The sequence below is a fragment of the Candoia aspera genome, chromosome 1, assembly GCF_035149785.1.
Source record: "Candoia aspera isolate rCanAsp1 chromosome 1, rCanAsp1.hap2, whole genome shotgun sequence".
NCBI classification, from domain to species: domain Eukaryota; kingdom Metazoa; phylum Chordata; class Lepidosauria; order Squamata; family Boidae; genus Candoia; species Candoia aspera.
This window is the reverse complement of record NC_086153.1, coordinates 100,241,798-100,258,678: the sequence shown is the minus strand read 5'-3', so window position 1 is coordinate 100,258,678 and position 16,881 is coordinate 100,241,798. Positions and strand designations below refer to the sequence as shown.

Sequence of the window (16,881 nt, the reverse complement as noted above, 5' to 3'; positions counted from 1 at the left end):
CGTTCTGTCAGCCATCATTCCAATAAACCAGAAATCCTTAATACCCATTAAGTGAGTCTGTGTCTTATTGCGAAGCAAGACTGACCCTGACACATTGGCTAAGTAAGGGTTAGGTCATAAGGCTGCAACCCTATGCATATTTGCTAGTAAGTAAGCCTCACTGAATAATGAAGCCTACAGATTTTGCTGGATCTGATATTTCACCTAAACAATGGAAACAGAGACTGCAAAATTACTTCTAATAAAAATAAGAAATGAAGACACTTTTGTATAAAAATGTAACATTTGTCTTACACATCAAAATATTACATAGAAAGAAACATTCTAACAGTAATAACTTAAGACAGATTATATACAAAGTAAGAGAAACATACACACATACTAGCTTTTAGTACTAGGTCTGTGGCTTGTTGTTGTAAGCGCTCTCTTGCAGCTGCTAATTCAATTTCAACCTCTTTGTGTTTGCTTAACAATGACATTTCCTCCTCTTTGACATCATCTAGTTGTTTTTGAAGAGCCTAAGAGGACAGAGAAAATTATTAAAAGTGCACTGTAAAGCTATTATAATTGAAATTATATGAATGAAATTTACCACTGCAGGTGGCAGTTTTGCATAGAGGGATAATTCCAGTATATAGATCAGTTACTTTCTTGCTTTCATATATTTGCATTCATTTTTTTCAGACAGTTCTGAAATTTCCATAAGTTTTGTGTGACTTTTGCACAGAAATCTGACAAACACATACCTACACTTTCACTTTTGACAACAAAGGTATTCTGATAAATGTGCAAGACTTACATTATTCACAATAGTGCATAATTACTGAAAGTATAATTAGTGAAAAATGAGTCCATTTGTACTACACACTAAGTTGGACCTAAGATCTGTGATTAAAAGTAAAACATCTAATAGCACTATTCTTCATAAAATTGGAAGATATATGAAATGTTAGATCAATTCTAAAGCAGTCCTTGTATTTCAGCTTAGGCCAGAGATCATGCAAGATTTTATTTAATTTCTTGTTCAAATTGAAAAAAAAATAACTGGATTAATTTCACTTTTCTCATACTGCCTTCTATAGGAATATTTTCTTCAAATCTGTGCTGTGTTTTGGTCCCAAGAACCCCTATAAAAGGCCTTTAAAATAAAAGAAAAACATTGTGTGGAATATTACAAATTTCCCTCCACCAGCAAAAGAATTTCATATACAGAATATGTTGATGAAGATTCTCAGTCATCCAGGTGGAATTGTCTGTAGGTTGAGTCATGGCAACTGGATTTCTTTCTTTTTGGTAGGAACGTTTCGCTGCTTGTCCAAGCAGCTTCTTCAGTCTGGGCAAAGGTTGGTGAGGGGACCCCATATATGTCTTCCAGGGTGGCTGCATTGTCCCTGCACCTGAATGGCTGTTAATTGTGCCATGGAGATGTGGATTGTCTTTGGGATGTCTTACTCCTACATCCTTTGTTCATCCCCAAGTGGATTGTTAAGAGTGGCCTTCCTGGTGGTCTTAACCTTCCTGGGGACTGATGAAAAAGCAGCATGAAAAATGGGGGACAAGTTGTGTCTGAGGCCTCTGCCTCTGTTGAGGGAACAATTTTCCACTTTAGCATGAATGGATTCCTTGACCCCTCTCTCATATACAGAAGAAGGAAAAAGATTTTCAGTGGTTTTCCACCTTCCTGTGTAGCCCTACTCCAGTGTTCCTCAACCTTGGCAACTTTAAGATGTGTGGACTTCAACTCCCAGAATTCCCCAGCCACACATCTTAAAGTTGCCAAGATTGAGGAACACTGCCCTACACCAACCTGACCCAAAGTAATCTGATCCCAAGCATAGTAGAGGAAGGGAGGAAACTGCAGAAAATATAGCTTTTATTTTCTGATGAAAGTCTTCTACTGACAGAACAAAAAGCTGAATTACACTTAACAGTAAAAAAAGTTTTGTAATATTATAAAAGAAATACACTGAAGTAGTAAATTATAAAGAGATAAGATAATATCAAAATTCTACCTAAAAAGATTATTGGGATGAACCACATAGGTTCCCCTTAAAACAGAATTCCACAGTCTTTGTGCAGTGATCAAAAAGGCCTCATATAATATAGTTACCAAGTAATGATGTATTTAAAGAATTCTAAGGATATTTTGACAAGTTATACTAAATGTTCCAATAATACTGCAGATATATTAGCATTCTGCCCTAAGAAAAGCTCATTTAAAATTTGAAAGAAATGTTAATTAGGATATTAACTTCCTATTAAAAATCAAACTCTATTAAGGGAAGTGTGATATTTTAAAAAGCAGCTTAGCAGCAGGACTGAAATTGACTAATATATTTGCCCCTGATTGCAAATCCTGATTTATTTTATTTATTAAATTTTGCCACCGCCCATCTCCCCCTAAAGGGGGGAATCAGAATCATATATAGTTTTTTATCATCTCTTCAAGCTATGTTAGATGACAATAAGAAAAAACTGATATGTGCTTAAAATGCATGAAGATGAGAACTAAAATGCCATCGGACAAAAATCAACAATGGCAGCATTTAGCACAATAATCTATCCCAAATCTGCAAGTATAAAATACCTAAAATTCCTTAATATTGTAGAAAAGCAAAGCAAATGAACTACGCAGACAAACATATACAGTATATCATTTTGAAATAAGCTATATATGTATTCTGGACCATAAGGAAGGATCCTTATTCTGGACCATGAAGTCACGAAGAGTCGGAAGCGACTGAACGAATAAACTACAAAATGTATGTATTCTATATAGTAGTAGCAACAGAATGCAAACACGCACAGATGACTACTCAAAGGACCTCAGTTATAGATAAGTTATAGATAGGGATCCTGTATATGATGGAATATCAAGTAGCTATTTATTTCTTTATAGCCCATTTTTTCCCCAAGATCTCATGGCAGTATACAGAGGATTTTATTCTGTGGGCATGTTGGGCTGCCAGGGAATGATAGGCAAAAAATCACTCAAGTGAGTTTAAAGAAATTAGATTCTTAAAAATGTAATGAAATAATAGTAATTGAACTACAGGAGGTAGAAATGCAATTAGTGATATAGCTAATACTGTATATACTATGGCTATGCAGGGCTTTGGATTTGAAGGCAAAAAGGTAACTTGGAATCTGCATAGTCCTCATTTAGACCCGTCTGTAACTCCTTAAATGAAGTGCATGATTTTCCAGGATTGTCCTGCAGCTACAGAAAGCAGCCAGATGATTCTAGGGAAAAAACGCAGTTGCTTTAAAAAGTTGCAGAAAGGTAAGTAATGTTATACAATGTGCAAAAATAAGCAATAAGCAATATGAATCTTAGAAAATGGATTTTCAAATTTAGGGGTAAAAGAAGATACTGGGTAGTATTTAATACTATTCCTACAAAATAGATACTACTGATAGAATAAATTATTCTTCTCCTTTGCTGCCATTTGTACGTACATACATACCCTATTCCTTTTCACAGTATGCAATGTGAACATATTGTAAACCAAAGAATTTAAAGGTCTGAAATAAGAAAAAGGAGAGCAAATATAGCTAAATCTAGTGTATACTATTTATTATACGTCTCCACACCTTTCTATCCTTGCAAACCATCCGTGCTTTTACCTTGTTTTTGCACTGCTTCATCCTCTGCCTTTTGTTCTTTAAACTTACCTTTTTTCAGAATTTCATCAATTCCATCCAGTCATGAGTTCTTCAGTTTTCCTCTACTTCTAATCCATTCACTCTTCCCTCATATAGGGAGCCAGTGTGATTGTGTGATAGTGCTTAAGGTGTTGGATTGGCACCAGGGAGACCCAGGTTCTAGTCTATCCTCAAACACAATAGGCTTGACTTTGGGCAATTCAATGTCTATTCCTACTGTATCCAAATTATTTTTATACTTTTCCTGACACACCTCTTACTTCTATATAACAAAGCAGGCATTTGCATAATCTTATATGCAGTCATTTTCACTTCTTTCAAAATTCATTTCTAACGTTTTCATAACAGAAAAAAACACTATCCTCCATTTCACCTAGCATTTGCATGTTTTAAAACTTCTTCATCTATTTTCCTATCTTTACTAAAAATTCTACCAAAGATAGACCTATTCATCTACTCAACATAGTTTTTTGTCATTTATATACAATTTGCAATCACTCCATTTGTCCTATCAAATATAATGTTCTTGGTCTTTGATACACTGATTTTCAGATCCATTCCATTGATAGCATTAAAAATCTATCTAGAATTTGAGATCTCAACAAACGACATGGTACAATCTGCATACCAAAAATACAAATGTACATTTACGTCTGCAGCCAATACATATCTAGCATCACTGCAAGCATTCATTATCCATTTTATCCATAAATCCATTAATTAAACAAAAGGACATCACACATCCTTATCTTATTTTGTTGCCCAAAATTGAGCTATTTGCAAAGCATTATTTTTATGCATGCACTGCTACTGCATTCAGCAATCAACTGTCAATTCTATATTCATGTAAAATTTCCATAATTCAAGCCTATTCACTGTGTCATATGCTTTCTCTAAATCAACAAAACTACATAAACTTTCTCACATTCATGCATTTCTTAGTGTCTTTATAAAGAGCAAAAATCTAGTCTGCACATACTGCCTACACATTACTCTACACATACTACACACACTGCACTCACATTTACTCATTGTCACACCTTGTAACCTTCAATCACAGTTCTTCCAAGCATCCTTCCAGCTAGCCTTAATAAAATAACCCCATTATGGTCTCTTCATTTACTTTTGCTCTGTTCTCCTTTGCATTAGGGAATGATAAACAGCATTCTTCCAATTGTCAGGCACAGATGCAATCTTCACACACTTTAGAAAAGTCACAGCCACTTCATAAACAAATCACATCCATATTTTAGCTTTTATCCAATTTAGTATTTTTATTTGGTATGCACTTTTTTCATCAACTGACATTTATAGTGTAGTGTTTCAATTCCACTCTTTAACATCCAACTATTATTCCAACACAGGTATCTAAAACTTTCAAAGGAAAATGGGGAAAAAGCATGGACAACATAATGTAACCTTAAGATCAATAAAATGTTTATTTATTGTAATCAATAAAAATATTTAATATTCTGATCTGTGCACATGTACATATGTATCTGTTTTTGCATACACATACAAAACATTTCAACTTCCACCAGAGAAGGTGTCCAAGTAAGCAGACTTGAGTGTGCAAGAGAAAAGATGGAATATAAATGCAATAAATAATAATAACAATAATTATGGGAAAGTTCCAGGTTTAGGGAAGGAAAATCTACTCCTTTATTTAAATCTAGAGAAACAAGACTTTCCCTACTTGCTTTTTCCTACTGCAGCCTCTTAAGCCACTCCTTTAGCTCAGTACATGTTATAAAACAGAAAATATAAGTGGCTCCTGCAGGGAAGGGAAAGGATATTAGAAACTAAATTGCCTCCTCAATGAGCTCTAAAAATCCAAACCATTAATTTTAACAGAACACTAATTATTTCAGTTGCCTATGGCCTTCACTGTTAGACAAAAAGCTACTGCAGTTTCACATAGAAAAGCAAATTTTGTCACAGCTCTAAATACAATGGGAAGAAATTACTTGGTCTGTCAATCTACTGCAGGGAAACTAACCTGATTTTACACCCAGCCCAGCAACAAGAAACTTCATCAACCTCACTCTAACAACTGTATTTGTTTATTATTAAAAAAATAACTAACAATAATTATCTCACCTGTACATTGTTTTCTGCAGTACTTAGAGCCACTTGAAGCTTCTGACATTTTTCTCGTAGACCGCCTGCTTCATCCTGAACCATCTGCAACTCAGTCTTAAGCTTCCCCAGATTTTTTCGTATAACTGATTCTTGACTCTGAAATTCCTTTCTTAGCTCCACTTCCTTATCTTTGCAGGTTTTCAGGCTTTCAGCTGTAAACAATTGTGATCTTTTCATAGTATCAAGCTCATGTTCATAGAAAGATTGAGCTTTGCTGAGTTTACATTCATAGTCCTCAATGAGTTTTTTTCTTTCCATTCTTAGCTCTTCTACTTTGGCATTCAACTGTTCTACATCCTGCCTGTGTGATTCTTCCAATTTTTCCTGTCCTTTGTTTAAAGTAATATTCTGATTTTGATGTGCCTTCATAAGTTCTTGGACCTCAAGTCTATGTGCAGCTTTCAGCTCTTCAAGAGCTGAACGTTTATCCTTCTCAAACTGTAATTGCAGCTGTATAAAACTTCGTAATCTTTCCTCAAATTTCTTTCTAATTTCTTCCACTTCACGTGACATAGTTACAACACGTTGGACATGCTGAGCTTCTGCACAGAGTTGCATATCCTCAACTCTGTCTTTATAAGCCTCAAATTCAGTTAAGGCTTGATGCTTCATCTTTTTGTGATCTTCCAAAGACTCTTCTAAAACCTGGATCTTTCTTTTTAGATCCATTTCTTCAGAAACTTTACTCTTATATTGCAAAATCTTTTCTCTGGTTTCTGCAAGGATTTGTTGAATTTCTTCTTCATGAGCATCCTTGAGAGCTTGCATAGCAGCTTCATGTTCATCATTTTTTGTGTTCAAAGCATATATTACCTGCATATATAAATACATAAAAAGGTATTTTCTTATAATAAATTATTTCAAAATAATCCAATACGAGACTCTGTGTGGCACAGTTCAGAACATAAAAATATATTAATACACAAACAAGATTGATGACATTTTCTTATTAAAAAAAACCATGATTGGCAGAAAAACTAACCATGTTAAGATGCAATATATTAAATGTCACGTGGTTTTGTTTACTAAGTCTGTATACTACAGCTGCTAAAATATGCAAACATATTTAAGCCTACATGTGTACTTGAACCAGACATCAAGCAGAAATAAATTCTCCTTAGATCAGTTCTAGGACAGTGACTAGTCAGAAGTCAAGCCTGACACTTCTCTAAGATGCATCACATCCTATGGAAACACCTAAGAAGAAAACTGACTACTGAACCTTATATATTAATCTTTTTATCTGGCCACCTGATTCCCAAATTACTCTGGGCAGCTTACAACTAAGAACTAATATATACCAAAAAAGCATATAAAAGATACAACTGACTAGAAGAGAGAAGTATTCAAAACAAGACCAAAACAAACAGGCAAAAGGACAAAAGGGGACTCCACAATCACCCTGTCCCTAACATCTGGGAGAACCACCAGGTCTTCAATAGTTTCCTGAACAACATAAGGGAAGAAGCCACACAAATATCTGGGAGGACATAATTCCAGAGGGTACGAACTGCAATAGAATGGGTGTACATCCTGGGTTCCACAAAATGATATTTGTGTCATTTAATTGACAGGACCTGGAGTGCACCTACCCTACTGGACTGTACTAGACAGGCAGAGACAACTGGAGATAGGTGGTTCCTCATATAGCCAGGCCCTATGCCTTGATGGGCTTCAAAGGTGATAACCAGCACCTTGAATTGCACCCAGAAGCCAAATAAATATAGCCACTCAGTCTTGTCAGGATTGACCCCAAGTCTGTTCCTCCCTACACAGACCCACACAGTCTCTAGGCACTGATTCAGGACTTTGACTGCATCACTCAGAGGCCACTTGAGATACATAACTGAGTATCATTCACATTTTGATCATACCTGATGGACATTGGTGGATGTCATGGTCAGGGCCACAACTAGGGTCTGTGTCACCTGGGGCAAACATGGATTCCACGCCCATTTTGGCGCCCCCCCCCAGCACCCCCCCTGGTTGCAGCCCTGATCATGGTGGGCTCAGAGTCAGATTCAGAGACAGAGACTGACAAGCAGCAAGCTCCAGAAGTGGCCATAGATAATGAACAGTCAGCTCCAGAATCACCAGATAGACTGTTCTCTGAGGAGGTGGGGCTGGCCAGCAACCAGCAGAGACTGCTGCTGCCTCTGAAGATGAGGGTGTGGAATTACCACCCCCTCCCAACACAAGAGCTTGGAGGGCAGCAAGGAGAGCAGAGCAAAGGAATTCTGTGAGGTTACTTGCTAGGAAGCAGTCTTACCCTCCTAAATGAGCCACACTGGGGCTGCTCTTATTTAAGAAGAGCTATGAGCTTGAGCCTCTTTGTTGAAACAACTGTTTGTAAACCCAGATTCTGTGCACCTTGCCTTTGCACTTGAACCCATGTAACTGTGACTCAGAACCTAGACCAGCTGATAATCTTGCTATAATGCTTTGGACACCTGGATTTGCCTGACTACTCTTGTGTACTTGGATTTTGGACTATCTCTTTAGTGGGAGCTTGATTGCTCTTGTGTGTGTGTGCACATAACCTTTTCTCTGCTGCTTGCTATTTGCTTAAAAACCCACCTAGTAAAAATTTGCAACTACATCTTTGTGTAGTTGTGTGTACCAATCAAAGAGTTGTGTGTGCTTGGTCTGAGACAAGACCATGGATGACCTCACTTATCAGTTTCATGTGGATGTTTAAACAGAAGGGGAGAGAGCATCAGACCTGGCAGCAACCCACAAGTGAGGGGCCATGGGAGAGATCTGTCCCTACCTGTCAACACCAATTGAAACTGGCCACAGAGAAAGGAGGAAAACCACCATAAAACAGTGCCTCCCATCCCCAACTCCGAAGTTGGTCAAAAAGAATACCATGGTCAATGGTACTGAAAGTCACTGAGATATCAAGAAGCATAAAGATGGACACACCACTCCCATCCCAGATTCACCACAGGTCATCCACAATTGTGACCAATGCTGTCTCCATGCTAAACCCTGGCCTGAAACCTGACTGAAATGGGTCCAAATAAACTGCTTCTGCTTCCTCTGGAGCTGATGCCCAATCACCCTGTCCACAACCTTCCCTAAAAAGGGAAGGTTAGATACTGGATAGTAATTGTCCAGGACAACTGGTTCCAGTGATGGCTTCTTGCAGAGAGAGCGTACCACAGCCTTCTTCAAGGCTAGTGGAACAACCCTTTCACTGAAAGAAGCGAACAGCACTGCATAGGCCCAACCACAGATCACCTCTCGGGCAGCTTTAACCATCCAGGAGGGGCCTGGATCTAACAAAGAGGTGGCAGACCTAACAGACTGGAGAACCCTGTCCACTTCCTTGGGAGTCATCAAATCAAACTCACTCCAGATAACCACACAAGATCCTGTCCTGGGCACCTCAACTGGAACAGACCAGTTGGAGGCCAACAATGAGTGGCTCTGAGCAGCTTTATCTGCCACATAGCAAGAATATTCCTCACAGTGGCCCTGGAGCTTATCCAGTGGCAAGGACTGGGTTACCCTAAATAGGATTCTACCTCACCAGCTTCAGCCCTTACAAGGAACAACAGACAAGAATTTTGTGATACTTCATGGATTAAAAAATGTATGTTGTATATTGTCTTAAGACAGGAATACTTAGACTCTCATGTGTGTATTGAAAGAATAGCAAATGAGAAAGTGAGGCAAGAGTTAGCCTTTGGGTTTTCCTCAGGGTTTGATGCCTCTGTTTGTCAAACATATACTTTATATTTGACATCAGACACATTTGCTTACAGAAATTCGTCTATCCACAAATAGCTACTTATCTCTAAGTAGATGTTGCAAATATAAACATTTCTTCCAGAACACCTAAATGTAACTCCATCTGCATTTCTCCTCTGACAATAATCATACCAACCTAATAAAAGACCTGGTTTCTCAGTCTTCAGAGGCATCAATTACCATGTTTATCACACCTCATCCTTCTGTCACAAGGCTTTAGATACTTTAATATTACAACAGATGGCATATGTTAACCTACAAAATGCTACAGCAACTTGTCTAGAACATTTAGTATGCTTCCTGCAGAGAAATAATTTTAATCCAAGTGGGCCACTTGGATAAAGTCCAACACTTTATTTACAACTCAAACATGTCATTGCCCCATTCATAAACCTGGTGTAAAACTGGTAAATTCTGCAAGTACTGGTGGTTATTAGCCCTGTTTGTCTGTCTTCAATTAGTGAAACTCAAATCAATTTAACATTTTTTCTGATGTTTCTAGGTCTTCATCACATCTGAATCTGTATTAAGGAACTGAGGAAAGAGAGAGACAGAGATATTTAAATGAGAAGCAGTGAAGTAAAAGGGAAAGTGCCCAAATACACATGTCAGAAGCTATGGTTTATATTTTTTAAGTGAGGACACTGAATCATATTTTTTTTATTTTTTATCCCACCTTCATTATTTTTATAAATAACTCAAGGTGGCAAACATATCTAATACTCCTTCCTCCTCCTATTTTCCCCACAACGACAACCCTGTGGGTTGAGGTAGGCTGAGAGAGTGACTAGCTCAAAGTCACCCAGCTGGCTTTCATGCCTAAGGTGGGACTAGAACTCACAGTCTCCTGGTTTCTAGCCTTGCTGCCTTAACCACTAGACCAAACTAGCTATCTAGCTATCATCTATCATTTGTAGATATGCATCAAGATATCCTCACATGAAAATATGTATTGCAAACCTATTTTTTCATCTAGGTAATCCTCAATTGATGACCCTAATTGGGACTGGCAACTACTGCTAAGTGAAGCAGTCACTAAGTGGGAAATCACATGACCATGATTGTGCTTTCCACTGGAAACAGACAAGACTAGTCAGTTTCACACTTTTGGCTTTTGTTTGCCTCCTAATGACTCCCCCACCCTTTGGAATGCTTGAGTGCCTGCTTACTGTCTTGTACACATCAAAAGCAATGCGATCACACCACAGCCCAGGGCTGGGAGCCCCAGGCGCACTACCAAACAGCTTACAGTACTCTCTTAAAATCTCTTTCTCTCCAATCTCTCTGCTCTGTAAGGTAGTTGGGGAAAATAAAAACAAGTGATTTGTATAGGCAATCTCTCCTTTGCCTCACCCCCACCCCCCAGAACAGAAAGATTGTAGAGGAAGAGATTTCAAGAGAGTAAGCTGTTTCCTCTTCTACACACTGAAAGCAATGCAAATGTGCCGGCAGCGGGAAAGGGTCAGGCAAAGGAGAGATTGCCTACAGAAATTGCTTGCTTTCCCCCTCCCCACTTGCAGAGCAGAGAGATTGGAGAGAAAGAGCTTTCAAGAGAGTACTGTAATCTGTTTGCATAGTGCACTTGTGGCTCCCAGCCCTGGGCTGCTGGCACGATTGCATTGCTTTCAATATGAAGAAGAACAAACAGCTTACTCTCTTGAAATCCCTCTCCAATCTCTCTTTACAGTATTTATCTTAGATTTTAATGGATGTCTTTAGTGTATGTCTACATATTTTTAAAATTTAGAAATAACTGATATACATAAGATTCTAATCATATTTGGTTTCTTTAAAATTTATCAATAATTTAACATGCATGATGCAGATTCTTATCTTTTTCTTCTGTCAATACCCAATTTATTTTTCTTGTTTCAATTTATAAATAAGGTCTGTGATTGAAATCAAGCTATAATAGTGAGGTTCTCTTGACCTCAAGATTTTCTTCTTTCTTATCCACTGCTGTGGGTGTGGGGCTTGCTGCCTATTTATATGCAGTAGCTTGCACTGCCAGTTTTGGTGGGGGTGTAGTTTCCTCCTTGGGTGTTTCTACATTATTGTTTTCTGCCTGATTGTTTGTCTGGTGCTGATCCCTGCTTATCTGAACGTTGGCTGCTGGAGGGGATGTGTTCTAGTCATTTTGTTTCCTTCCCAGGCTTTTTATTGTCTCTTTTGAATAGTGTGTAAATGTGGTTTATTTCTGTGTTTCTATTGATGGCTGATTTGTTTGAATGCCAAGCTTCCAGGAACTCCTTAGGATTTTGGGATTCGGCTTTATCTAAGATGCTAATAGTTTCCCACTTGAAACTGTAGTGGAGTGTGACCAAGTTATATTTATTATGATTTCTACATTGCTCTGTTAGTCTGATACTCTTTTAAACTTTTGTTTGCTTGCATACTACAAGAAAATGAAATCCAAAATAAAGTGCAGAGTGACTTCATATATTTCTCAATCTATCATTATTGTTAAAAAAAACAACAATACCAAGCCCTGTGAGGCTGGCAATCTTAAAAAAACAAGAACCACTTGGGTTGCTGGAAAGTTCTTTATTGCTAGTAGCGTAATATAGCGGAATTTTGAAAGCCTACAAAATAAATTCTCCCACATAACCTATACCTAGTGTCATTAAAGCAGAACTATTTTCAGTCTCTTTCCCATGCTTCCCCCCTCCCAGGGACTCAAGAGATTATTCTGCAAAGGCCCTGTTTCCTCCCTTAACTGTCTTATTGCTCCCAAGCTCTCTTAAGTATTCCATCACAAAGATACACAGGGAAAATATTCCGACTGGACTCTTAGGGCACTAAGAACTATTTCTTTCTCTCCAACTTTTAACTGGAGGAGGCTGGAATCAATTCAAAGCTACTGAAAATGAGGGATTAGGATGACAATTAAAATCCCTATGAAAGAGGATATGATGAAAGAAAGGAGGACATTGAGTGATATTTTTAAAAATTAAGCGCTAACTTCAACTAAAAATAACTGTAACAGTAATGAGTAATGTTAGTATGTCACCAGCTGATGTATACACTCCCTACTCACAAGAACACTTTTCTCTCACATACATACACAGCTGCTAGCCTTTCACAAGGCACGAAACACTTGGCTGTTCCCTCAGGCATTTGGGCCAGGAGGTTAAGCAAGTTCTGCTGGTTGACTAGTTTTATTGCTGTTTTTCTTGTATTTTTAAAGTTTATTTATTTATGGTCTATGACCAGCAAAGTAGTTACAATACTGAATAAAACAACATCTAAAAGTGGGCTTGAATACAATAAAAGCAATAAAACCCTAAGGACCTGCCAGTTAAAATTTACATGTATACAAATAAGCAAAAAAAAAGAATAAAATTAAAAAGCAAGACAAAATAGATAAAATAACAATACATTTAAAATAAAGAACTTCCTCATTATATCCTTCCAAGATTAGGATATCTTAAGCCTTCTTATAGAAATAGCTGCCATTAAAAACTTGGCAACTCTGTTTGTGACAGTGGGGTCCCAGTCGGAGAGTAGGAACTCAACCACCTCTCCTTCATTAGAAGCTTGATCTCTACAAGGAGGTGTAGGTATATTAGCGTGTAGGTTCATATAAAAAGAACAGTGCCCTTCAGACGGTCACTCATGCCCTGCTCACCGTACAATTGGATTACTGCAATGCACTCTTCAGCCACCCTTGAAGACCACCTGGAAGCTACAGCTGGTTCAAAATGCAGCAGCGCAAGCAGTAACCTGCCAGTTGCCCATGTGGCACCACTGCTACATGAGCTCCATTGGCTGTCAGTTGGCTTCTGAGTGCAATTCAAGGTGCTGGTTCTTACCCATAAAGCCCTGTATGGCATAGGGTCTGGATACCTGAGACTGCTTGTCTCCAATCATTTCTGCCTGGCTGGTACATTCCAGCAGGGTAGGTGCTTTCCAGATCCTACCCATTAAATGTTGCCATCTTGTGGGACCTAGAAAGCCTGCTTTCTCTGTAGTGGCCCCCACTCTCTGGAACAGCATCCTCCAGAGATAAGGATGGTACCCTCTCTCCTGGGGTTCCGGAAAAATTTGAAAACCTGGCTTTGGTCCCAGGCCTGGGGTTGATGTGTGCTATTGGTTTAATGGCCTCTGTTTGTTTTGTGGATTTTGTTATTAGAGCATTTGAGTCTGGCCTGCCTATTGCTTTAATGTTTTCAGCTGTTTTTATGTCTTTTTTTCCAATGTTGTGTGCTGTCCAGAGTCCACTGGAGTTGGGCAGCCAATAAATTTAAATAAATAAACAGATATGTCCGCTAAGGCCTCAGGTTCATTCTGGCCACAGGCGGTAATTTTTCTCATGAAATGGCTTTTTTCCCCCCTTGTAAATTGGGAACAATTTTTTTCAATCTTGACCATTTGTTATGTAGATCGTTGGTTTAATTTTACTGTTTTGGTTTTATCATTTTGTATGCCACCCAAAGTCATTGCTGTGAGACTGGCAGCCATATAAATCATTCAGATAAATGAATAAAGGGATAAAGAAACTATAAATTGCACCCTCAATTCATACATAGATGGGATTTTTAGCTTTTTTTACTAGCAGGTCATCAGCTGTCCTAATAGTAAACTTTTAAAATTTGCACTAGTAGCTGCCAAGAAAAAGAAAGGCTTGGAATTTTGCCTTAGAGTCAGCTGATTGTTCTGCCTCCCCATTTCCTTCTTGCCCAGACTATTGTGCCTCATCAATATGCAGATTCCTTGGAGGCTAGCCAGGTCAGTGTTACATCTGCATGTGCTCTTCTGTTTTCAAGCCTAATGCCAGAAAACAAAGAAGAGTAGGCACACCATATCTGGGCTGTAAAAATCCAGACAACCATTAGATGTCAGCAAGGAGATAAGAAATTTCCAATTAGTAGCTGCCATCTAATGGCTACCCAGATTTCTTGCAGTCCAGAAACTGTTGCTCTATTTTTTTATTTTTTATTTTATTTTATTGTGTGCCTTCGAGTCAGTTTTTGACTCCTGGCGACTACCTGGACTAGTCCCTGCAGTTTTTTTGGCAAGGCTTTTCAAAAGTGGTGTGCCATTATCCCCCTTCCCAGGGCTGAGAGAGAGTGACTGGCCCAAAGTCACCCAGCTGGCTTTGTGCCTAAGGCAGGACTAGAACTCAGAGTCTCCCAGTTTCTAGCCTGATACCTTAACCACTACACCAAACTGGCTCTCATATGCTCTACGGTAGAGGAAACAAAACACAGCAAACAAAAAGACAGGCAGGGTAAATCAAACAGAGGGTGGAAACAGATAAAAAATCTGGACTGTTCAGCCCACTTCTGGTCATCTGGCCTCCTTATGAAGGATTCTGGATTTTTTTTATGACTTAGGCTACAGCACCTAACCTGGATTAAAGGTAAGTATAATTAGCAAGGTCCTGCAGCTTCTTCTGCTCCCTTTTCCCAGAAGAAAGCTTAACCTTATCTCAGGGAATGTAGGATAAAATAAATCAAATGAGTACCTAAACTGACTCCCTACAGTGGCTGGTGGAAGAGTAAAGATAATTAGACAGGATTCAATTAGAGTAATGTGGTGTCTAGAGGTGGTGGATGCACTATACCCAGGGCCAACGTAACACAGGCTGTTTTGTAAAAGTAACTTGACATCAAATTCAGGAAAATAAACATGAAGTGCCAGAAAATCAGCTGGAATATAACTATGATTTTGAGATTATTGTATGACCATACTTTTAAAGGGAATTTTTAAAAAGAATAAATGGTTTGTTTGAGTCTCAGTGGTTTAAACAAATAAGAATAAATATAGCATATTCTTCACTGGGCATATCAATTCTTCCTCATCACTCATTAAATGTCAATATATTTTGCATTCCAGATAACCATGTTAAAAAGTTGCTCAAATATTTCATTACACAGAGCTGAAACTTTGAAATTCATATTTTATAGACACTACAGTATATTAAATCTGAATATAGCAAGAATAATCTCATCCAGTATTCAACGCAAAACCAAAGCTAATCAGATGTTTTGGAGAAATGCCTATGTAGGATTTAAAAGTATTCCTCACCCACTCTTAGTCCTAGCAGTTGTATTTGGAGCCATATACCTCTGAATCTGACATTTCACATAAACAAGTTTATAAAGGATTCAGTTAATGGCTGCCTCTTTAAAATGTAAAATGTAGTTGTGAATTGTACTGTACTTATATTAAGAATATAAACTAAAGCTAGTGAAGTCCAATGGTCAACAAGAAAGAAAATTCAGAGCAATCAACTGCCACTTGAATAAACACTAGGCATTTCTAATACAAACAAAAGTTAACATCATATTTATAAAACATATTCAACCATTTTAATTATCATTAACCCTTTTTTCAAATACAGCTGCCCCAAAATACCAGTGTCCTTCATACTTGCTTTGTAAAAACAATGCTGCAATTAACATACCAAGCTTACCACAAATTGAACAATTTTTGTATACATCAGGCTTTTGGAATCTACTGCCACCAGATGTGTTGGGAATTAAACATATGGTTGAATTATCTACTGATTATAGCAGCTGTAGTTGAACACATCTGAAGGTACCAGGTTTGGGAAGGGAAGTATATATTAGCTGAGCTTGGTTAATATACATTTTAACTTTACCAAGCCTATCAAACTACAGCTGGATTATAAGAGCAATTTATATTCTTGAAAAATATTCCTGTACATTATCAAGTATAATATTGATAGGCATGTGTGTACATAGTATATGCAGTCTCCTACAACATGTATATGAAATAAGTACATAAAATAAATCTTGCAGTTATACCCAGAAATGTGATTGCTGGAATATATTTCTTGTGATCATCTAATGATACTTATTCCAAATTATATCTAAATGACAGGCTACATGAACCTCTATCCGGGCAAATGCCCTTCTATAGTAGATTGGGATTATGAAACTCTTTCCAAAGAGAACTTCATCCTACTGATTCCTTTCTAAAGGCAAACTTATTTATTTTAATATTTGAACACTGTCAAGATTTGCATGAAAAGCAGTTCTGAAACAAAACAATAGCAGTTAGGCATTATAAAGCTCACTAGAAAATTCTAAGAATCCTTATGAAAGAAAGATACAACAGAACTTAAACAAGTTATTGAAAATGAAAGTACCAAGCATTTTTACATGCTAATATAAAAGCAACAATTAAAATATAAACAATTATGCATCATTGGCTATCTGGCATACAAACATACCATCTGATCCTACATTTTGTCAAATTCTACTACATTCAGTGGAGCTTACTATTGTGAGTATATCTTAGATTGCAACTTTTATTCCCTCCACCTATCCAGAGGCCATCATATACTGA

The 16,881-nt window shown here is 37.7% G+C and overlaps 1 protein-coding gene across 5 annotated transcripts in view; it reads right to left on the bottom strand.

The window, feature by feature from the left end:
• Window positions 1-16,881, bottom strand: part of FAM184A (family with sequence similarity 184 member A) — a 71,209-nt gene that overhangs the window by 53,120 nt on the left and 1,208 nt on the right. For all 5 annotated transcript variants that reach the window (XR_010068438.1, XR_010068437.1, XR_010068435.1 and 2 more), the window contains 2 exons: window positions 5,767-6,621; window positions 383-518 (listed from right to left, as the gene is read on the bottom strand). Coding sequence is in view for 2 of the 5 variants with exons in the window: in XM_063310611.1 (XP_063166681.1) it covers window positions 383-518; window positions 5,767-6,621 (991 nt within the window). In the remaining 3 variants the exon portion in view is untranslated. The remainder of the gene's footprint in view (window positions 1-382; window positions 519-5,766; window positions 6,622-16,881) is intronic.